Source organism: Rhinoderma darwinii, chromosome 1 (assembly GCF_050947455.1).
Source record: "Rhinoderma darwinii isolate aRhiDar2 chromosome 1, aRhiDar2.hap1, whole genome shotgun sequence".
In the NCBI taxonomy this organism is placed as follows: domain Eukaryota; kingdom Metazoa; phylum Chordata; class Amphibia; order Anura; family Rhinodermatidae; genus Rhinoderma; species Rhinoderma darwinii.
The window spans coordinates 181477610-181501601 of NC_134687.1; the positions used below are offsets into that span (position 1 = coordinate 181477610).

The 23992-nt window shown below is 41.8% G+C and overlaps 1 protein-coding gene across 2 annotated transcripts in view; it reads right to left on the reverse strand.

Moving 5' to 3' along the window:
• Positions 1 to 23992, reverse strand: part of LOC142757608 (alcohol dehydrogenase 1-like) — a 78013-nt gene that overhangs the window by 19738 nt on the left and 34283 nt on the right. For both annotated transcript variants that reach the window (XM_075860633.1, XM_075860632.1), the window contains exon 5: positions 13643 to 13862. In XM_075860633.1, coding sequence (XP_075716748.1) covers positions 13643 to 13862 — 220 coding nt within the window. The remainder of the gene's footprint in view (positions 1 to 13642; positions 13863 to 23992) is intronic.

A 23992-nucleotide genomic window follows, 5' to 3' on the forward strand; every position in this document is an offset into this window, starting at 1 on the left:
GACAAAGCTATTAAAGTCTATGCAATTCTCGATGACCAAAGTAACAAGTCTCTAGCCAGATCTACCTTCTTTGAAATTTTCAAAATGAAAGGACCCAGCTCTCCCTACTCCCTAAAGACTTGTGCCGGTACTGTTGAGACGGCGGGGAGGAGAGCTACTGGTTACCAAGTCGAGTCTATAGATGGTTACACATCCTTGCCTTTACCAACTATAATTGAGTGTAACCAGATCCCTGATAACAGATCTGAAATCCCTACACCAGATGCTGCAAAACACCAACCCCATTTAAGACATATAAGTTATCTCATACCAGAATTAGATCCACAGGCTCAGATAATCCTGCTTCTTGGAAGAGATATTTTACGACTTCACAAAGCTAGAGATCAAATCAATGGTCCTGACAATGCTCCATATGCCCAGAGACTTGACCTAGGATGGGTGATTATAGGAGATGTTTGTCTAGGAAGTGTGCACAAACCACCCTCAGTTAACAGCATGCTTACTAGCACACTAGAGAATGGACGCCCTTCTCTTTTCCAACAATGTCAAAGCAATTTCCTCATAAAAGAGCTGCCTCACAGTATCCATCTGCCCTGTCCCTTCATAGGCAACTCCTGTGACAACCATGACTGTGACAGGGACCAAGATCACTTAGGATGCACAGTCTTCCAGAGAACAAAGGAAGACAATCAGGTGGCAATGTCACATGAGGATAGACTGTTCTTATCAATAATGGAGCAGGAAATAGTCAAAGATAAATCAAATAGCTGGGTTTCACCACTTCCTTTCAGGTCCAAGAGACAACGCTTGCCTAACAACCGAGAACAAGTCTATAAACGCTTCACTGTGGATGACTGCTTAAAATCCCTGCCTACAAATGAGTGTGCAATCAGTCTTCTTAAAAGAGCTCAGGAAATGCTCGCCAGTTCAAACTTGAGTCTCCACAAAATCGCCTCCAACAGTAAAGAATTGATGGAAGACTTTCCTTCGCACGACCACTCAAATGATTTAAGGGACTTAGATTTGGGAACTGACACTCTTCCCATGCAACATAGTCTTGGGCTACTCTGGGACTTAAAGTTTGACACCTTTACCTTCCATGTCAGCAGGGAGAAAAAACCCTTTACTCGGAGGGGAGTCCTGTCTGCTATAAACAGCTTGTATGACCCTTTAGGATTTGCAGCTCCTGTCACCATACAAGGCAAAGCAATACTCAGAGATTTAACTTGTGATCCTTCCGACTGGGATGATCCACTTCCCACTGAAAAGAGAGGTCTGTGGGTAGAGTGGAGGAACTCTTTAACCACTCTATCTAGTCTACATGTTGCAGGTCTATATGCCCCTGTGCCATCTACAGAAGTTCAAATACAAAGACTGTGTGTGTTTTCTGATACTTCTGTTAAAGCCAAAGAGCTACAAATTCCTTCAAACCTGAATACAATGAGTGTCGAGAGATACCTAAGTGAGCGAGGTTGCACTTGTACTTTCAATCCACCCCATTCTTCTCACATGGGTGGAGCTTGGGAAAGAATGATAGGTATAGCACGTAGAATCCTGGACTCCATCTTCCTGTAAGTGGGTACAGCAAGGCTTACCCATGAGTGCTTGACTACTTTCATGGCAGAAGTATCAGCCATCATTAATGCCAGACCTTTAACTCCAGTCTCAAGTGATCCAGAAGATCCAGTAATCTTTAATCCTGTAATGCTGCTTACTCAGAAGACTAGCACTGCCCATGCTCCTGCTGGAGTATTCAGTACCAAAGACCTTTACAAAGGTCAATGGAGACAAGTACAAAGCCTTGCCAATACCTTTTGGGATAGGTGGAAAAAGCAATACATCTCCATGCTACAACCAAGGAATAAATGGCAGAACACCAAACCCAACATCAGAACTGGTGATGTCGTGCTTATGAAAGACTGCCAAGCACATAGGAATGAGTGGCCTCTAGATCTCGTTACTAAAACATTCCCGGGAGAGGATGGGAACGTCCGGAAAGTTGAGGTCAAGGTTCATAATCAGAAGGAGACCAAACTATTTCTCAGACCAGTAACAGAACTTATTTTACTGTTTTCATCTGGGGACTCTGATGGTGGCATCGATTGACGCCAGACGGGGAGTGTGCTGCTCATAGGCGTAATGTTATAGACTGAGATTTGTGACGTTATTTTCTATGCAAGTAATTAGTGCTCCAGGTGCCATCTAGTGGCCAGTGTTAGTAATTTCCTCCTTTGTGTTATTTCTTTTTTTCCCCACCCATGAGAAGGTGAAAAGCATTCTGGGAAGAAGAAGGGCAGTCTCTTCTATATCTGCTCTGAGAGAAGACCATTTTGATTCATTCCATCCCTCTCGTCCAAGTATAGCCGGTAAGCAGATAGATGGTTTATATTACTGGCTATCAGCAGCCACAGGAATACTGTTAGGACAGTATTCACTCTGTTACATGGGACTGTAATATATCAGTTAGTGTAGTTGTGAAGCTCGGCCTAGCCTCATGGTCAGCCATGTATGGTCCTTTACTGTATTTGTACTGCCATACACTGTTCATACTGTACTATAACTGTTATTTCTACTGTTTATTTGTATATAGGCTTAATATATATCAGCCTGTTACCTGTATATGTAGTACATTTATTCAATGTGCCTTATTCTTATGTATTGCTGTAATCTAATGGCATGTATATTCTTGTTTGTTCCTCAGTTTTAACCTAATCCTATGACCAGTTAATAAAGCTACAGACTTTCAACCAGTCTCATTTATTGGCTAGTAGGAAGGTGTTTAGCTGCCTGTCGAGCTCCACATAGAGCCCGGGGGTGCGTGAAGTGGGGGCAGGACAATACCCCCATACTGTTACTGAATAATACCGCCACACCATAACCACATAGTGACTGAATAATACCCCCATACTGTTACTAAATAATACAGCCACACCATAACTACATAGTGACTGAATAATACCCCCATACTGTTACTGAATAATACCGCCACACCATAACCACATAGTGACTGAATAATACCCCCATACTGTTACTGTATAATACCACCACACCATAACCACATAGTGACTGAATAATACCCCCATACTGTTAATGAATAATACCACCACACCATAACCACATAGTGACTGAATAATACCCCCATACTGTTACTGAATAATACCACCACACCACAACCACATAGTGACTGAATAATACCCCCATACTGTTACTAAATAATACCACCACACTATAACCACATAGTGATTGAATATTACCCCCATACTGTTACTGAATAATACCCCCACACCATAACCACATAGTGACTGAATAATACCCCAATAGTGTTACTGAATAATACCACCACACTATAACCACATAGTGACTGAATAATACCGCCATACTGTTACTGAATAATACAGCCGCAACATAACCACATAGTGACTGAATAATACCCCCATACTGTTACTGAATAATACCGCCACACCATAACCACATAGTGACTGAATAATACCCCCATACTGTTACTGTATAATACCACCACACCATAACCACATAGTGACTGAATAATACCCCCATACTGTTAATGAATAATACCACCACACCATAACCACATAGTGACTGAATAATACCCCCATACTGTTACTGAATAATACCACCACACCACAACCACATAGTGACTGAATAATACCCCCATACTGTTACTAAATAATACCACCACACTATAACCACATAGTGATTGAATATTACCCCCATACTGTTACTGAATAATACCCCCACACCATAACCACATAGTGACTGAATAATACCCCAATAGTGTTACTGAATAATACCACCACACTATAACCACATAGTGACTGAATAATACCGCCATACTGTTACTGAATAATACAGCCGCAACATAACCACATAGTGACTGAATAATACCCCCATACTGTTACTGAATAATACCGCCACACCATAACCACATAGTGACTGAATAATACCCCAATAGTGTTGCTGAATAAAAAATAACTATACAAAGGCCAATATTACCACTATATAGTGATCATATAGTTATAGATGCCAGTTATACACAGGAGCTCTGCAAACCATAAGTGATTACAACACATTTATATCCATTGACTCACAGGTGATGTTTTCTCTGATTCGTTCACTTTCCCTTTGTGATCGCAATGAGGTCACGTTACGCCTTGATCTCCATGCAGGTTCAAATCAGGTGGGGGGGGCGAGCTCGGAGAAGCAACAGATACACTGAGACGTTTCTCAAGGTAAAAATACTTCTGACTTTATTTGCAGAGACACAGAGTTTATATAGTAAAAATATCACATGACTACGTGCAGACACACATTAATCATTTACATTCTTGTGGTTTCTTCCCTTGTGATTTATGTCACAATGTACATTGTTCTTATCTCTAGTTGTTAATCTGGTGTCTGGTCCTTATCTTATCTTGGCTGTATGCACAGAACTCAAAGATCAAAGATCAAAGATCAAAGATCAAAGATCAAAGATCAAACATCAAACAGACTCCTTTGTGTCTGGTAAGTCCTTGTAGGGCCCCAATTTCTACTATCTACAGAATGTCTGCAAATCTATTCCATTACCTTTCCCAGAATATATTCTAATACATGTTTTCTCTTCAGCATTGCACTCTTTCAGGTCTCAGATACATTATACATATATTTATTCCATAACAATCCCTCCTTTTGTGATTTTACCAACACCTAAATTCCAATGCTACTTCTATCTCCTGATAGCAAGGCTTCGATCCATTTCTTCACTTGATTCACACAGGTATGTAGGTGGGATAATCTCACAACACTCTTTCATCATAATGTATAGGCCTCTGATTGAATGCTTCCCTTATTTTGCAAAATGTATAACAATTGAAACATGTAAGCAATATAAACAATATTATGAAACATATCAAGGGTTGGAATAACACATGCAGTATCTTAGTGGCAGTGGGGGAAAATCCTGTAAATATGTCATACCAGTGATGGGCACTGGCATCTTTTATTGCTGATGATAAATTTATTACTTCCCTAGCTGCTATTGTAGCCAATACTTTCACTTTACTTAGAGTTACATTATGGGCTGCTATCAATTTCTTTACGTCTTTAGACTTTTGTAACACTTGTTTTAACTCTTCCAGTGGCAAACTAAAATTTCCATAGGGCAAAGGTTCAGGTACCCATACAGTGGACATTATTTCTTCTAAAGTAGGCAGGAACACTATAGTTTGGTTCCCCCAAGTCAAATGCGTCACATTGTATAGACATCCTGAAAATGGTCCTATGAGATTAAACTGGCTAAGGGTCTGCTTGTCGTTAGTTATTAAACATACATGCTGTGGACCTACTTCAATATAAACCTGTAGGTTAGCTTCTGGGATTATAGTGAGTGCGCATACATTATCCTGGTGCTGCATTAGACAGGGTTCATATATCCCTGACTGCTCATTACATACATATCCTTGCTCTGTTAACTGGCACAAATCTATATTCCTTGTCTTATTTTGAGAATCTATGTGTGTTCCTTTCATTTCCGGCATCCAATATTGTCCTAATGTCACCGGATCAATCATTACCATTGGCATAACAATAAATTTGCATAATAGAGTAGGATTTTTCACATTGAATGCTATTAGTCTTCCTGCACACCATCTAGGTGTACACTCAGTATACTCAGGCTGGAACAATAACCACGTATCATTTCTCTCTCCTATGGGCAGAATGTCTGTCCATTGCCTAACATGACTACTAAACAATTTATTCTTACAATTATTCATCTGTTCTTGTTGCCACATCGTTTTAAGCGTACATACTGTCCAATTTACAAAAGTTGATACATTCTGTAATGTTCTATATTCGGTTAGCATACTTTCATTAAAAACATTTAGAAACAGTTCATCTATAGCTAGCCCTTTTTGCTAGTAGGTAACCATGAGGCACCTATCCTTAATGCAGTAGATGTGTCATCTCCCACTGAGTTTAATTTGTTCATAACTGTTTCTAACTGTATACCATTCAATACTCCTAATCCCGTTCCTACCCCTCCTAATAGCGTGTCATACCATTCTCTTTTTTGTCTATGACAGCTGGGGGATTCAGGGAAGGAAATATTGAAGTGTACATTCTCTTTCTGCTGTTGGGTTACAGCGCTCTTACAAGTGTGTGCCATTCTTTCCAGACTTTGTACTGTTATATGTGGCTTAAAACTATCTCTTAAAATTGTTATCAAGAATACAAAATATCTTCTATTTCTTATTTGGCTATTATTCATACATAATATCATCCCATCAGTCTCTTTTATTACAATCGTAGAGTTGAGCCTCTCCTTGTTGCATCTTTCATAAATCTTATTTATCATTTCATTTCTATTTTTACTGGTTGTATATTTCTATAGATACTGTAAATCTGGTTCATAACAACAAAACAACAGCCGTCTCTTCTTGTATGCTAATGTTGGCTGTTTTGTCTATGTGAAGGTACACAGTCCCTCCATGTGGTCCTTTTCTCCAAGTCCCTTCGGTTGTAGTCACATTTGTAGGTTAACACGGGGCATTGGCCTTACAGGTGTAGTTACCCTGCTTTCTATCCACTGTGGCATTCGCCCACCCTGTCCTGAACTGTTCCAGTGATTCTGTACTGATTACGTGTACAGGAGTAGCAGTTCTGCCTTTTTGTATAAGAGCACACGCAACAACCGCCGCAACAACCGCAAAGATCTTCATTCTTCTGGCTGAAGAACCTTTTTACAATGACTGGCGTGAATCCAGCTTGCCTTTCCTTGTAGCTTCACTGAGGTGCTTGTAACGAGTAGGACTTGAAAAGGACCATCAAACCTTGGCTCAAGGCTCTTCCTCACGTGTCTTTTGACAACGACCCAATCTCCTGGTTCTAGCTTATACGTCAACTGAATCAGGACCTGGAATGGAAGCAAAGACTTGTGCATGCACCTTAGTCACTTGTTTGTTCAGCGTTTATACATAATCTGTTAGTCTACCATACTGCATTTGGAGCACCTGTGGAAAATAACATCCTAATCTGGGAGCCGACCCAAATAAGATCTCATATGGGCTGAGACCTGTTCTTTTTGTGGGCGTGTATCTTACTGAGAACAAGGCTAATGGTAGACACTCGGTCCATGGTTTCCCGGTTTCTACCATTGCTTTTTGGATTTTCAATTTGAGAGTCCCATTTAGTCTCTCAACCTTCCCACTGCTTTGTGGATGGTATGGTGTATGTAGGGCTTGACTTATGCCTAGAGCTGACAACACATAGTTCATGATTTCACCCGTAAAATGAGTTCCTCTGTCGCTCTCGATCACCTCTGGAACTCCATATCTGCACACCACCTCATTGATCAGTTTCTTTGCTGTGGCTACGGCTGTAGCTTTGGTTACTGGAAAAGCTTCTGGCCATCCTGAAAAGAGATCAATACAAACAAGCACATACTCATAGGTACCGACTTTTGGTAATTGAATATAGTCTATCTGCAGTCTCTGGAACGGATATATAGGTCTGGGTGTGTGCTTCTGTGGTACTTTTACAGTTCTTCCAATATTATGTGTTGCACAGATCATGCATCCTTGTGTAAAACTGCTGGCCATCACACTAAACCCTGGAGCATACCAGGTTTTGTTAACCAAGTCCATCATTGCCGTTTTTGACTGGTGTGTCTCTCCATGTGTTATCTGGGCCATCATTGGGAACATTGTCTTAGGCAGGCACAGTTTATTCTGGCACTGCCAGAGGCCATCTTTTCGTAGCGTTGCTCCTTGGGCCGTCCACTTGTCTTTTTCTTCTTCTGTTGCTTGTCCTTGAAGTTTTTGCAGTAGTTCCGGGCTTACAGCTGGTCTTGTTTCCTCTGGATCTTTTATCTGACATACGGCTGCTAACACGGGTAGCTTCTGTGCTGCTTGCTTTGCCGCTTCGTCTGCCAGGGCATTTCCCCTTGCTTCTGGTGTGTTGGCCGTAGTGTGAGCTTTTATCTTTATTACTGCTACTTCTGTGGGTAACATCAGGGTCTCCATCAAGTATTTTACAAAGTCTGCATTCTTTACAGGTGTACCTGCAGAGGTCAAAAATTGTCTTGCCCTCCATATGGGGCCATAATCGTGTGCAATCCCAAAAGCATATCGAGAGTCAGTGTATATATTTGCTGTCTTTCCTTCTGCATGTTGGCATGCTGCTGCCAGGGCCTTAAGCTCCGCTTCTTGTGCTGAGCGGGACGCTGGTAAGGAGGCTGCTTCTAGGACTACATCTTCGGTGGTTACTGCATATCCTGTAAGAAAAGATCCTTCCACACAATACCTTGAACCATCCACAAAGAGTATTAGGTCTGGGTTTTGGAGTGGGGTATCTTTTACATGTGCGAACCCCACTGTTTCCTGGGCCATAAGGGCCATACAATCATGTTCATCAGTTTCAGGCAAAAATTGTGACCATACTTTACCTACGTCTTCTCCCCCTTGCTCCAAAGGCAGTAAGGTAGCTGCGTTCAATGTAGTACAGCGGTGTAAAGTAACCTGCTCAGGAAGAAGAAGAGCACAGGTTAATCTCAAATGTCTTGCAGTGGACAAATGCTTAGGTTGTACTTGAGTTAGAATAGCAGTAATATCATGTGGTGGAAATGCCAGGACCAAATCTGAGGCCTTGTTTAACATTGAATTTACAGCAATGATAGCTCTCACACATGATGGGGAACCTCGGGCCACAGGGTCTAGTCTAGCTGAATAACATGCTACCGGGCGCTGCTGTGGTCCATGACTTTGTGTGAGAACCGCAGTGTCATGTCCATTTTGTTCAGTCCAGTACAAAGTATATGCTTGCGTAGAGGTACTCCATGGATTGGTGTCACAAGCCGCTACCAAACACAACTCCTCCTCATTCAGCTGATAATCCACAATACTTTGAGAATCTCACTTTTATCAGGTTCTGCAAATACTTGATTAATACAAAAACAAATAAAAATAAAACATTCCCAAAAACTTTACATCAAATTAACAATGTCCAGACAAGTTTTGTTTTGCCTTCTCCCTCATCTAAATCCATAAAGACTCGTGTGAGTGACGTCACATCGCCTCCTGTGTAACTTTGCTGGAGGGGGATGGTCTCTTACACATAAACTAAAATTGTACCTGATCAGTTCCTTCACCCTTCCCCCCTTTGTGGACTCTGCGAGAGTGATGTAGCAGAGTTCAAAACTACATCTCAACATAACACTAATTTAACCCCTTGTAATGTGCAACAGCCTGAAACAAAAATGACTTTTTCCTGACAAACATGTTATCTTTACAATGACATAACTCATGTGTGAAATCAAAAACAAAACAATTGTAGTTAGTTATTCAATAAAACAGAAAATATTATCTCTGATAACATTAATTACTGCAAACCAATAAACAGTATAACGGTGGGGGCACATACATTTTCAAACCCCCGTGTCTCACAGTATCTGTAGTTTAATACATCTGAATTAACATCAAAACACATGAAATCTGATCACATCATAACACATAAATATCGTAACTTTTATAACCAACAGCGCTTGCGCAAAAGAGAAGAAATGTATTTCGGTTTGTAGACATTACTGATATATATATATATCAGCAGTGCATATTGAGATCCCTTTGTCTCATCAGCCCTGCAGACTGCACCCAGTCAGCCCCCCTCCTCCTCCTCCCAAACACAGCACACTTTAGAGGGGAGGGAGGGGGGTCACACACTCAAAGCTTCTCACAACTTCTCACAACTTCTCACAACTTAACACTTTCAATGCCGGCAAAACAACATGCGTATCTGCAATCATTTATCACACCATTGTATAGAAATTATCTACGTTAATGTTTAACCGTACAATCTGTCGGCCACCATCTCTATATTATGATGACGTGTTGTTTCATCAGTGAACTAGACTGGAACTTCTGTAAATAGAAAAAACACTACAAATGACAAAATTAACAAGGTGATTATTTCATACTGATTTGAATGGGCCGGGCGTGGCCACATCAGGGGCAGGGGGGGCAGCCTCTCCCATTAGAAACAGTGCGCAGGGGGTTTCCCACCAACAATGAGGACACACTCAACATGAGGTACGAACGCCATTACCGGGCGTCGGCTGGTCCTGTTTTCTAATACATACAATATGACACAAAGTCATACAAAATATCTATATCAGCATTTAATGTTGTGTCCATTCATTTCAAGAATAAGATTACATTTCTTATCTCACTAGCAGCTGTTCTCCACCTCCCCCTTCTCTTATCACACTAGTTGATTCTAAATTATACCATATGGGAATTTACTATAAGGTCATTTGCAACTTTAAAACAACTACTACTTCTATAGCTTCCTTTGCTTTAAACTTTACTTTATAATATATGAATTTCCTCTGACACTTTTCATCTTTCAGCCATCCACGTTTTGTGTCACAACATTCATTCCATTTTCCTGCGTCTAACCTTCCATGGGATTCTAGACCACATGCTTTCATTAATTATTTTTTTTTTTTTTTTTTTTTTGTTCCCTGCGTTGCCTTTTTACCTTCTCTTTCTGCTACTACCTGTTTGGCGGTTTGTCCTTTGGGGTGCTCATCTCGTACTCTTGTTACAGATTCTAGCTACTGACAGATGAATTCCATTCTCATCTATTTTATACAGTTTCTAGCTTCCGTACTTACTCTTGTTACAGATTTTAGCTGACAGACGAATTCCATTCTCATCTGTTTTAGACAGTTTCTAATTTCCGTACTTAATAGGGACACCAGTTCCCCATTGTCTAGTTATAAGTGGTCGCCTATAGGCAGACCCTAAGTTATGTAGGGGGTAGTTTTCCTGATAGGTGAATTTCTGGATTTACGATCCCCTAGTAAGCTTACACCCTTTTAACAGGTGCTTGCTCACCCATATGCCATACCTCAAACTCTCGTTTGCCGTGACTGTTTCCCATAGCCCTGCTATGATGGAGGGGACTCTTACCCTTCTCTCTCAGTTTTTATCTTCACTAACAAACACTATGGCTATTGGCTGTTAGGGAAAGTCCCACACTACCTTTCTCACCTATTTTATACAGTTACTTATCCCCTCAAAACCCTTTTAAACCTTCTTCTACTCTGGCCAGAGAATTAAATTCCTTTTATAACTAGCTTACTTTCTTCTTATTCACTTTAAACACCACTCAAGGAGATATCCTCCACACCATAACAGTAATATGACAAATATTCCTGATCCAAATAATAAGGCAAACGTAAAATCAAGCTGTTCATTTGACATGCCGGATTATCGGATTGCAGAAAATTCTGGAATTTTGAGCTGAAAATCAGTGCATGATAATCCCCGCAAGTACCTCAATGCTGTACACACATTTTCGGTATTTTGCCGGATTATCAGATTGCACAAAATTTTCGATTTTCGGGCTAAAATTTAGCCTATCATAATCCCCGTAGTCACCTGAAGCATGTACACATGTTTCTGGTAATTTGCCGGATTATCGGAAGTTTTTTCCAAAAACAATTTCCTTATTCTAAAATGCATTTGTGACACAAAACTGGGTTTCTACAACATTCATACAAATACTGCCATGGAGATCAGGCACTTTATCCTGAGGGTAGGATTACATATAGACTTGACCAGATTTTTACACTAAAAACACCCTCATGTGGCCCCTCTATCCCTCAGGAGTACTACCGGGAAGGTGACCTACCAGACAGGAAGGTGCAGAGCAGAGTTTGTAAGAATTAAGTCTTCTTACCTTGCTGCAGCTGTGGTCTGCACGTTCCTTCGTCCGGGTGGTCGCCACTCTAGTCCCGGGAGATCCCCTAGGTGGGGTGCCGTCCTTCTGGTCAAGTCCCTGTTCGGGCGCCAATTTCTGTGATCGCAATGAGGTCACGTTACGCCTTGATCTCCATGCAGGTTCAAATCAGGTGGGGGGGGCGAGCTCGGAGAAGCAACAGATACACTGAGACGTTTCTCAAGGTAAAAATACTTCTGACTTTATTTGCAGAGACACAGAGTTTATATAGTAAAAATATCACATGACTACGTGCAGACACACATTAATCATTTACATTCTTGTGGTTTCTTCCCTTGTGATTTATGTCACAATGTACATTGTTCTTATCTCTAGTTGTTAATCTGGTGTCTGGTCCTTATCTTATCTTGGCTGTATGCACAGAACTCAAAGATCAAAGATCAAAGATCAAAGATCAAAGATCAAAGATCAAACATCAAACAGACTCCTTTGTGTCTGGTAAGTCCTTGTAGGGCCCCAATTTCTACTATCTACAGAATGTCTGCAAATCTATTCCATTACCTTTCCCAGAATATATTCTAATACATGTTTTCTCTTCAGCATTGCACTCTTTCAGGTCTCAGATACATTATACATATATTTATTCCATAACACCTTTTTTTCTCCATCCGGCCCAGACCACTGTGACTACTTATTCCAGGCAGAGTCCGCCAGTTTAACCCCACCAATCAAAATATGATGGCAAACCCTAGCGATATTCCATCACTTTCTGCGATGAGAATAACCCTAGCCTCATGCCCACTTCAGGTTTTTTCATCAGGATGCTATCCGTTTTTTTAACTAATAGCACCCTGACACATTCATTTAAATGGGGCCATGCACACTTCAGTTCTTTTAACGGAACCGTGTGCCCGTTCAGTAAAAAATAGGACAGGTCCTACTCCTGTCCATTTTCGACGGAACAATCTCGGTCTTTTCATTGATTTGGTTTGTGAAACAACGGACTGCACATGGAAGCCATCCGTGTGCGGTCCGTGTTTCACAGATCCATCATTAACGGCCGTACAAAGGCCAACAGAATTGTGCATGAGGCATAAAATTATTCAGTAATGATTTCAATATTCTCTTTACAAAGCTTCATTAATAAGTTGAATTCTTGGTAACTTGGTAGTTGTTTTTTTTTTACATTTCTCTACAGACGGATGTTTGTAAGATGTTGCAAATATATACAGCATGGTGTGTAAATGGACCAAAAGCAACAAAGCAATAATATTACAGCTTGATTCAAAAGAGGTAGAAGAAGAGATACTCAAATAGATTTACTAACTTACTTTTCTACACACTTATCAAAACTGTTGAGATAGGCATAAAACATGTATAAAAACACACAATAAATTTGTTGCACAGCATGCACTTTTTTCGGCACAATTTGTGACCAGAGCACAATGGAAATCACACATATTGCTTAGTAAATTTCTCCCATGTGTTTTGTAGTGCTTAAAAATGTTCAGATGGTTCAGACATAAAATAATGGGTTCCATTACTGTGTTTCAAGTCATTCAGGTAAAAATAAGAATTACGAAGGCTCCAAACATTGCAATAGAACCACATGCAATGATATACAATATTGTAATTTTGTTTCAGAAACGTTGTTACGACTATATACATAAGCAACTAATGTATTGTTGACTCATTCAGATAGTGGTACTGTTGTATTGACGTCTATGGAAAACAGTTGCTTTCAGGAAATTTAAACATGTAATTCCTCTTTTTACCAATGTCTACAGGAGACCCCTATATTTTCTCTATAAAAAGTTCCCTATAAGTTAATATAATTATGGATCATATGGACATTTTTGGTATTTAATACATACAATATATACAAAAGCAAATAATAATGCCTCACCTTGGCAGTATTGATGGCTGCTCCATATCCAGTAGGAAACCCACAACCAAAAAGACATGCTTTGTCTAGTGGTGCTCTGGCATCGATCTTTGCAATAGCATCAGTAGGCACTACAGTATATTCGGAAAAAGTACTAGTCCATAAAAAGTGATATACAACATTCCCCTTACACGAGAACCTTGTTGTTTTGTCAGACATCACATTTTGGGCTTCACTGATGCTGTATTTAAATGGAAAAAAAGAGAAATCTGAATTTCAACGTGAAAATATGAATAACAAATGTATATGATTCTGACTGCTAAAACTCTGATTCAGTCATGGAAGGAAATCTACTGTACGTAAGTAGAATATTGTAAATAGCAAAAAATATATACATGTATATTGTGGCTTCTACATAGGTTTCTATAGGCCAAACATATGCCAAAGTGTGTAATTTTAGCACACTGTATATCTTACTGGCTAACATCTGGATAGAATGTTGCATAGAATAACGTAGGCTGCTAGGCTACTCAACACATTTAAAAAAAAAAAAAAAAAAATCTATATACCTTACACTATGGTATACATTTTTTACAATGACAGTCAAAGGCATATTCAGCTGTACGATAAACTCTTCTGTCCATTTATTAGATTGGTGCCCATTTATTTGAATGGCATTATGTTATACTACATTTCCATGCTGCACTGGAAATGAGCAGCTGATGGAAACTTCTTCCTGCAAAATTAGCGGTGCCCATATTAAAGTCATTGTCTGTCATGACACTACAACTAAATCTATTTTCTTGTCCTTGCAAAGAGTGAGCTTGTATTCTCTTTCGGATCTGTAAATAGGATAAATTAATACAAATTGTCATTAATACAATGCCATAATTTTGCCAGTTTTGCTCGTACTCCAATCAACGCCCATTAATTGGCTACATTATTTTGTGCAAACAATTAACAGATAATTTGATAAAGTGTTGGTCTATGGTGTTGGATTTTCTTTGACTAATAGTTCTCTTTTACGTTCCAGCTAGAGTTTAAAAAAAAACATATATAGAATTTATATTCCCCAATCATATCTCTCCAACCCTTTTCCTCTCCTTATATCTGAGATCTTCCATACTTCCATGCAGGGAACAACATAGGATAGTGGTCACTAAGCTTGATGGGATCTAATTAAATAGGGTTTGTTGTAATATTTTATAATAAAATGAAGCCAAAATCTGGCCACACTCAGAGTGCACCCATGAGTACCTTCCCCTGCCTCACGTGCCGATTGACAGCTTTCCTTCTAGACACATTCATAAAGTAACACACATATACATTATATATATATATATATATATATATATACATATAGTTCCAAAAATCAGGCAGCACTCCCGAGATGTAGCAAAAAAGTAAAAGTGCTTTATTAATCCATCAGTCAGATGCAACGTTTCAGCTCAACAGCAGAGGCTTTCTCAAGCTTTTACTCTTTTGCTACATCTCTGGAGTGCTGCCTGATTTTTGGAACTATACGTTTGGGTGACTTTAGTCTTGTCCCTGGCGGGCTTGCACCCTCATCATTACTATTTTTGGCTGTGTGGCTGACATCTTTTGTTTTACTATAATATATATATATATATAATTACAGCACAAGAAGAGCGGCACTCCATTAGTACATTGGAATTACTTAGTGAATTGAAACTTAAACAATGGGGTTTACCTAATAAGAGTTATTGTTCTCCATCTATTAAGTCCCATGTAATTGATGCATTTATAGCTTCAGTTAAGAAAGATGTTGAATTAATGAAAAGTGTCGCAATTCAGTAAGGGGACCTCAGAATCTGACTTTGGATGAACACATGACCCTCATGGAGCCGGTTCATAACGACCACATAATCATCAAGCCCGTGGACAAGGGCGGAGCTGTGGTCGTTATGAACCATTGTGATTATGTGGCTGAAGTCATGGGTCAATTGAGAGCCGAGGATGTATATAGAAAGTTAAATTGTGAACCAAAAGATATGATATTGAAAATCCTAGCAGATTATGCATTTGCTAAGGATATTATTGATTCTGAACTACATAATTTTCTGCTTCCCTCTGATACAGTGAGCCCTGTGTTGTATTGTTTGCCTAAGATCCACAAGAGGATGGTGTCTCCCCCATCCTCATTCCATCGTCTGTTTTTTTAGACAAAATTCTGAGGAACTTTGCCACAAGCTCCAGATCTTATGTTAGAGATGAAGATTAGGGGTATGTCTGTACCTGATAATGTCATTTTGGCATAATTTGATGTCCCTTGTTTGTATACTAGTATTATCCATGAATGTGGATTGAATTGTGTCTCTAGGGCTTTGGATATGACTAATTTTACAAATGAATGCAAAGAGTTCATTGTACATAGTTACATAGTTAGTACGGTTAAAAAAAGACACATGTCCATCAAGTTCAACCAAGGGATGGGAAAAGGGAAGTAAAAATGTATACACATAGGAGCTAATACTTTTATGTTCTAGGAGATGATCTAAGCCTTTTTTAAACCCATCTACTGTCCCTGCTGTGACCAGCTCCTGTGGGAGACTATTCCATAGATTCACAGTAAAGAAGGCTTGTCGCCTATGCAGATTGAACCTTTTTTTTCCAGACGGAGGGAGTGCCCCCTTGTTTTATGAGGGGGTTTTACATGGAACAGGATTTCACCATATTTTTTGTATGTGCCATTCATATATTTATATAAGTTAATCATGGTTCCCCCTTAGTCGTCTTTTTTTCAAGGCTAAATAGGTTTAATTATTTTAATCTTTCCTCATAACTGTAGGCTTAGTTGAAATTATCTTGACTTGCAATTATTTTTTATTTGGGGATAAATATTACATTCAGTAGCGGGGGACCCCTATGAGGTCTAATATTGCCCACACTTATGCAAATATGGTCATGGCCGAGATTGAGGAGATGTGTCTATGTGTCCCACCACTTCAGTGTGCTGGAGTGGTGGGGATACTTAGAAAATGTTTTCCTTATATGGAAGTGGGGGATGTTCCATCATTACATGAATTTTTTTATTTTCTTAATTCATCCGATCCGATAAGTCTATTCAATTCCTTGATATCGATGATTTACATAGAAGGGGATAGATTAGTCACCAATATTTTTACTAAGCCTACAGATCGTAATAACCTGTTAAAGTTTACTAGTGAGCACCCTAGAAATATGGTCAGATCCTTGCCGTACAGCCAGATGCTGTGAGTTAAAAGGATTGTGGAAGAACCTCATATGGTTCCGGATAGACTGAAAGAGATGGCTAAAAAGTTTGTGAGTAGGGGATATCCTAAAAAATGAGTGAAGGAAACATGATGAAGGCACAGACACAAGATCGGGACACATTGTTGGAGAGGAAGCTGAAGAATAGGAAAGAACATAGCAGACTACCATTTATCTCCACTTATAATAGTCAGTGTTCATATGTCCTCGATTATACGTAGACATTGGTCTTCTGTTTTTCGGTTTTACAAGGAGATCCCAGAATTTTCTATACCACCACTTTTTTCGTACAGAAGGTTTAAAAATCTCTAAGATTTCTGGTAAAACAGATATTGGAGATAAAAAACAGGATTTAGCTTCTCAGTTGAAACCAGGCTGTTATCCGTGTATGCACTGTGATAATTGTATAATGATGAGGGAGGGGAATGTTTTTACTCATCCCATCGCTAACAAACAATATAAGATTCAATATCATTTAACAAGTAAATCAGATTTTGTGATTTACGCCTTATTATGCCAGTGCCCTATGGTCTATGTGGGTGATACCACGACTGATTTCAGATAGCGACTTGATAATCACAAATCTAGAAATGGTAAAATAGATTTACCGGTGTGCAGACATTTTAAAAAACAAAAAAGGCAATACTGTAAATGATCTTAGGTTTGTTTGGACCAGGTTCACACTCCAAAGACGGGTGGGGGTGGCAGAATTAGACTTTTAAAGAAGAGGGAGACTGAAAGGATTATGAAATTAGATACATTATATGCACAGGAATTAAATGTCGATTTTTCCATTGGAGGCTTTCTTGTGAATATGCTCAGATTACTGCTCAGATTACTGTTCTATGATTCTAGTAATGTCCTCCTTATGTTGAAAGGATTGATAGAAGTTATGTTATGGTTATATACTTTATACGCAAACATTTTTATTTTTTATTTTACAGATCGCATGACCGCAAATTTGAAGAGACACACACCAAGGAAAGAATTTATAAATGCGTGTGTTTGATGTTGCTGATTCACATGAATGTTAGGCCAGATTCACACGAGCGTGTTCGGCCCGTGATATACGGACCATATGGCGGCAGTATTTCCCGGACCGAACACACTGCAGGGAGCTGGGCTCCCATCGTCATAGTTATCTATGACGCTAGAAGTCGCTGCCTCGCTGCGGAAAACTGTACTGAAAACATAATTACAGTACGGGACAGTTTTCCCACAGCGAGGCAGTGACACCTAGCGTCATAGATAACTCTCCCTGCAGTGTGTTTGGTCAGGGAAATACTGCCGACATACAGACCGTATATCACGGACTAAACACGCTCGTGTGAAACCGGCCTAACATCCATGTGAATCAGCAACATCAAACATACCTATTTATAAATTCTTTCCTTGGTGTGAATCCGGCCTAAAGAAAAGTGATTTACATTTACTATATGCTGTTAATTTACCTGAATTAAACCATCCTTATGGTCGGACATGGTGATTGGGTATTTTTTATATAGAAGGGTTGATATAAGTGAAATAGATGTGTGGTTAGAAGATCCCTTGACCTGCCTAAGTAGAGTCGTGTGTTAGTGAACCTTCCATTAACCCTTCCTATCCCTCCACCCCCACCTTTAGAAAAGACACGTGACACCGAGGTTGGATGTGAAATGGCCACAGCAGCCGTTTATTAATTTCACAGTTTGTAAAACAAATTAAATCCGAAACGTTCGGATAACTAAGTAGGAATCCACCAGAGAATTCCTCCTAATAATTCACATGACCCAACATGGGTCAGAATCATAAATAACAATTTAAACGTTAACATTAATCCGAGCAGAGGAAGTCCTTGAAGCCATTTTTTTATATTCCTTTTAAACACACCCCGAGTTAGCCATCTGCAACCACCACCAACCAATTACCTCCAGCCGTAAACCAGCTCGGAAGCACCGCTCACCTCTGCAGATGGCTCCAACCACTAGAAGTCCACTTCAAAGGGATAACACCCGATGAAGCCCTCAAGTGATATACCTACCACTAGAAGTCCACTTCAAAGGGATAACACCCGATGAAGCCTCCAAGTGATATACCTTCCACCAGAAGACCACTTCAAAGGGATAACACCCGATGAAGTCTTCAACCATGTACCTTTTTTGGGGGACGCATACCCCCGATGCGACCCCCCCCACCATTTTTTACTGACTGGCCTCAAGGACTCCCCCCGCCACAGCGAAACAGGCCTTGACCACCTTAAGCCTGTGAGTTCCGCCACACCACCACCGCCCTTTCTATTCCTTCTGCTATCGCCAAGCTCCAAAAATCAATGCCAACCTCGGTCAGATGAACCCCATCACTCCTCCAGAAGTTCCCCACTCCTGACTCCAAATCCCTGTGCCGCACGCAAATGCCCCCGTTTTTGGATACAAAACGGGACACCGCCCGATTAACTTTTATACGCGCCTTATTGACTCTCTCCACTGACCTAGCCAACCGCCAATGTTTCCTTGGGACTATGTCCGACCACACTATCACCAACCTGGGATAAGAAACCCACAAACACAACATATCGTGTTTTATATCACGCACCAACTCACGAAAAGGGCGGACTCCTAAGTCATTCCCACCCACGTGCAACACTAAGACCTCCGGGACCCTATCAAGCCGGGCATATGTCTGGAATTCCGCCAACACCCTGCTCCACGACATACCTCTAAATCCCAGCCAATGCACAACCGCATCCTGTCGCGGAATGCGCAACTGACGACCGTCCGGGCGGACGTCCGCCCTCAAAGCCCCCCAGTGCACGTACGAGTGACCCAGCAACCACACCAAACACGGAGGCGAATCTGAAACGGAAAAGACAATTAGACACCACCATACAAAACATTTTCTTAAGCGTTAACAACAAGCCTCATAACAAATGGGGGCGGACATAGGACCTAAATCTGTTGGACTCCCAACGACCGATGCGCCGCACCCCTTCATCATCCAACCCCCAGCGCCCCGCTTCCATTGCTGCGCCAATCCTGAAGGAATGAGATGAATATCAGCCCGCCGCGACACCAACTGCCGTCAGACATTTTTTAAATACAGCTCCAAACTGAAACCTGGACAAAAATGACCCGTCCACATGACATAACAGTGGCAACTCTGGAGACCCCGCTTGTGGCTTAAAACCCTGCATGCACGCTACCGGGCACATAACCGATCCCGGGAGGGCGAACAAAACTATCCGCTTCCCCTTCCCTAATTGGTCAGTTTTTGACCGACGCAACCATACCTCAAGCCGATCCGCGAATAGACTCACCTCCCCAATTCTCAGCCCACCTGCCTTCTTGGTACTCGGCGACACCAACTCACCTATTCTAAATGCCCCAAAGAACGCTAAAGAAAAAGCTAACCGAAAAAACTCCATTTCGGCCGAAGAACGACAGACCGATGCCAGTGAACCACCCAAAGAGCTAAGCAAAGCAAACGACACAGGCCTTCTACCATCCGCCTCCACTCTACCTCGGCGCAACCCCTTCAAAGCCTGTAACACCAGAAATTCCTTGGATACATCCTGAAAGCCCCGCAACTTAAAACCAAACGCCACCGCAGACATGAACCGGTTCACCTTCGCCAATGAAAACCCCGCCTCCAAGGCGTCCCCTAACCAGTACAAAAGTGCCACCAACCTGTCTCTATCCGTGTTGACGTCACCCAACTCTCTTACCCACTCTTCCCACTGCCTCCACCAAGCAGAATAAGCACTCCACGTCGTGCGCGCCAAAGACCTTTGTACCAATTGTTCTACGGGACCGAGACCAGATCCCAAAGATGTTCCGGACAAGCCAAACCGAGCCGTTCCGCTCCCGGTGCCAATTCCCGAAACCGGTCCCACTGCGAGCGAGAAAGAGCATCAGCGATACAATTCCGTACTCCCGGCACATGCACCGCCACCACCCACGCGTTCAACGATAAACACACCAACACTAAATGCCGCAACAACTGAACTACCGGAGGAGAGGACGCCGTGATGTTATTGATAGCCAGCACCACCCCCATGTTGTCGCAGTAAAAACGAACCTTCTTATCCCTGAGCCTGTCCCCCCAAATGGTCGCCGCCACCACGATGGGGAACAGCTCGAGCAGGGCCAGATTCCGCGTGAGTCCACTGGACACCCAACTAGCCGGCCATTGACCTGCGCACCACGGACCTCCCCCGTAAGCTCCAAAACCGCCCGCCCCAGCCGCATCCGTAAAAATATTCAAATCACTCGTATCCTGCGCTGGGGCCATCCATAGCGAGCGACCATTGTACTGGCCAAAGAAGTCATCCCATACCTGCAGATCCGCTCGATGCTCCTCCTTGAGCCGCACAAAATGATGTGGCGCACGCACTCCCGCCGTTGCCGCCGCCAACCGTCTACCAAACACCCTCCCCATTGGCATAATCCGGCAGGCGAAATTCAACTTCCCCAGCAGCGACTGAAGCTCCCGCAGCGTCATTTTCTTCAATCTACAAGCCCGCCGTACCTCCAGCCTCAAAGCACCCAGCTTATCCGCAGAAAGACGACACTCCATTGCCACCGAATCTATTTCAATTCCCAAAAAACAAATCGTCGCTACCGGGCCCTCCGTTTTTTCTGGCGCCAAAGGGATCCCAAAATCCCTCGCCACCTTCTGTAGCGCATAAAGCAAATTCCCGCAAACCGGCGAACCCCCCGGGCCAACGCACAAGAAATCATCTAAGTAATGGATCAACGAGTCGACCCCGGCTACTCCCTTCGTTACCCACTCCACGAAGCTACTAAACGCCTCGAAGTATGCACAAGAAAGGGAACACCCCATCGGAAGGCACCGATCCACGTAAAAAGCCCCATTCCAAAAACAACCCAACAGCCGTTGGCTTTCTGGATGAACTGGCAACAACCTGAACGCCGCCTCGATGTCGGTTTTTGCTAGCAGCGCGCCTGGACCCGCAGCCCGCACTAACCCCACCGCCTTATCGAATGAGGTATACACTACGGACCACAACTCGTGATCAATCCCGTCATTCACCGACAAACCCTTGGGATACGATAAGTGTTGAATCAAACGAAATTTCCCGTGCTCGCGCTTAGGAACAATACCCAACGGGGACACAACTAAATCTTTCATTGGCGAATCAACAAAAGGCCCCGCCATGCGACCCAACTAAACTTCTTTAAACAATTTTTTCGACACGACCTCGGCATGCAAGTAAGCCGATTTTAAATTCCTCCGCGTAACCGGGACCTCATAAGGAGGCGGAGGAATAACAAAACCAACACAAAACCCCTCGTAAAGCAACTTAGCCGCCGCCCTATCCGGATACTCATTTAGATAAGGGGCCATCTTTTCCATGGTTCACTGAAGTGACAACTGAGTAAAATATACCTTTTATTAGTAACTCGTTTAAAAACAGGGGTAATACACCACTGTGAAATAGCCTCACCGTGAATTAAAAAATGTATTAAACAAAAAACACTGAGTCGTTATGATAAATATATCTCAGTGTTTATAACAGTATTTGTCTGGAACCAGCATATATCCTGGGCACAACAATAGTACAATCCCCAAGTAAAAATCGGATCTCCTAGCGCTGGGTGTAACACAATGTTACTGTCCCCTATGCAAACATTCCATATACAATAAACGACCCTACGCGTTTCAGATACTCATCCTCAGGGGTCCGTATCTTGGTAACTCTGGCCTCATCACCAGCGATAATAGTATTCAACAGCAGATATTCTGCTGTGCGTCACGGGAAGATGCACGTATCGATGTCAACGGCATACTCCATTACAGGCGCTGGGTTACTATAAACACCTAAACTCCACCCCTCGTATTAGGCGGCGAACATGAACTGACCAATCACCACACCCTTGATTCGTGACACCTGCCCATGTGACCCCCCGCCGTCAGCTGACAGCCCGGGGTCATCATCGACCGCATCATGCCGAACGCGCAGGCGCAGTAGAAGCCAAGGACGTGTCGCTCGGACTGCCATGCACGAGGAAGGTAAGCGCAAAACGATAATATATTTTATTGAGTATGTCTTGCGGGACAGTTACCCACCGCAAGCGGACTACCTCATAAAGCAACTCTAAAGTAAATGAACACATATAAGGTGGACAAGATTACTGAGTCCCTCACATTAAGAAAAACTGACAATTGATCTCTTTATATGTCGGCTGGCCAATATGGCCATCTCAAAAATGGTACATTATGCAAATAGACAACCCAAAGTAAGGGTTGGCCACCTAAAGGGGGAAGGTTTTGCATATTAAATAAAACATGTATAATTAGTCTGCTCGTTTAAACCCGCTGGTTGTATACATGCCAGTCTATGGATCCATTGGGCTTCTTTACGTAAAATAAGGTTATCCCAGTCACCTCCTCTTTTAGGGGGTCTAATGAGTTCAATTGCTTGAAACTTTAAACATGCTGCCTGGCCTTGATGTTTAGCATGCACATGCTTAGATATTGGGGTGTCCCTAACATGGATAATATCTCCAACATGCTCCCTAATCCGGCGTCGAAATTGTCGTGATGTTTTGCCCACATAATTCAGGGGGCATGGGCATGTAATTAGGTAAACCACTCCCGCTGTCTTGCAATTGACAAAATCCCGAATGTTGTATTTTTTCTGTGTTGCAACACTGGTGAAACTATTCCCTTTGAAAATGAAATCACAAGCTTTGCAGCTACCACATCTAAAAGTGCCTGGTATTTGTCTATCCAGCCACGTACCCCTGGGTGTAATGGGGTCAAAACAACTGTGCATGACTCTGTCCCTAATATTTTTCCCTCTCCGATACGTGACAGAAGGCCACTGTGTGATCTGATCTACCAAATCTGTATCAGAACTGAGAATACGCCAATACCTTTTCAGGATCTGCATAATATCATTTTGTTTGGAATCATAGGTGCCTATGAGTCTCGTAACTTGTTCTTCTTTTCGTTTTTTAGGAACCAGGAGACATTGTCTGTCTGCATCCCTTGCTCCCTCATAGGCCTTCCTGATGACACTCTTGGGGAAACCTCTATCCTTCAATCTTGTTTTGAGTTCCTGGGCCTGGCACTCAAAATCACCCATAGAGCTACAATTCCTGCGTACTCTCATAAATT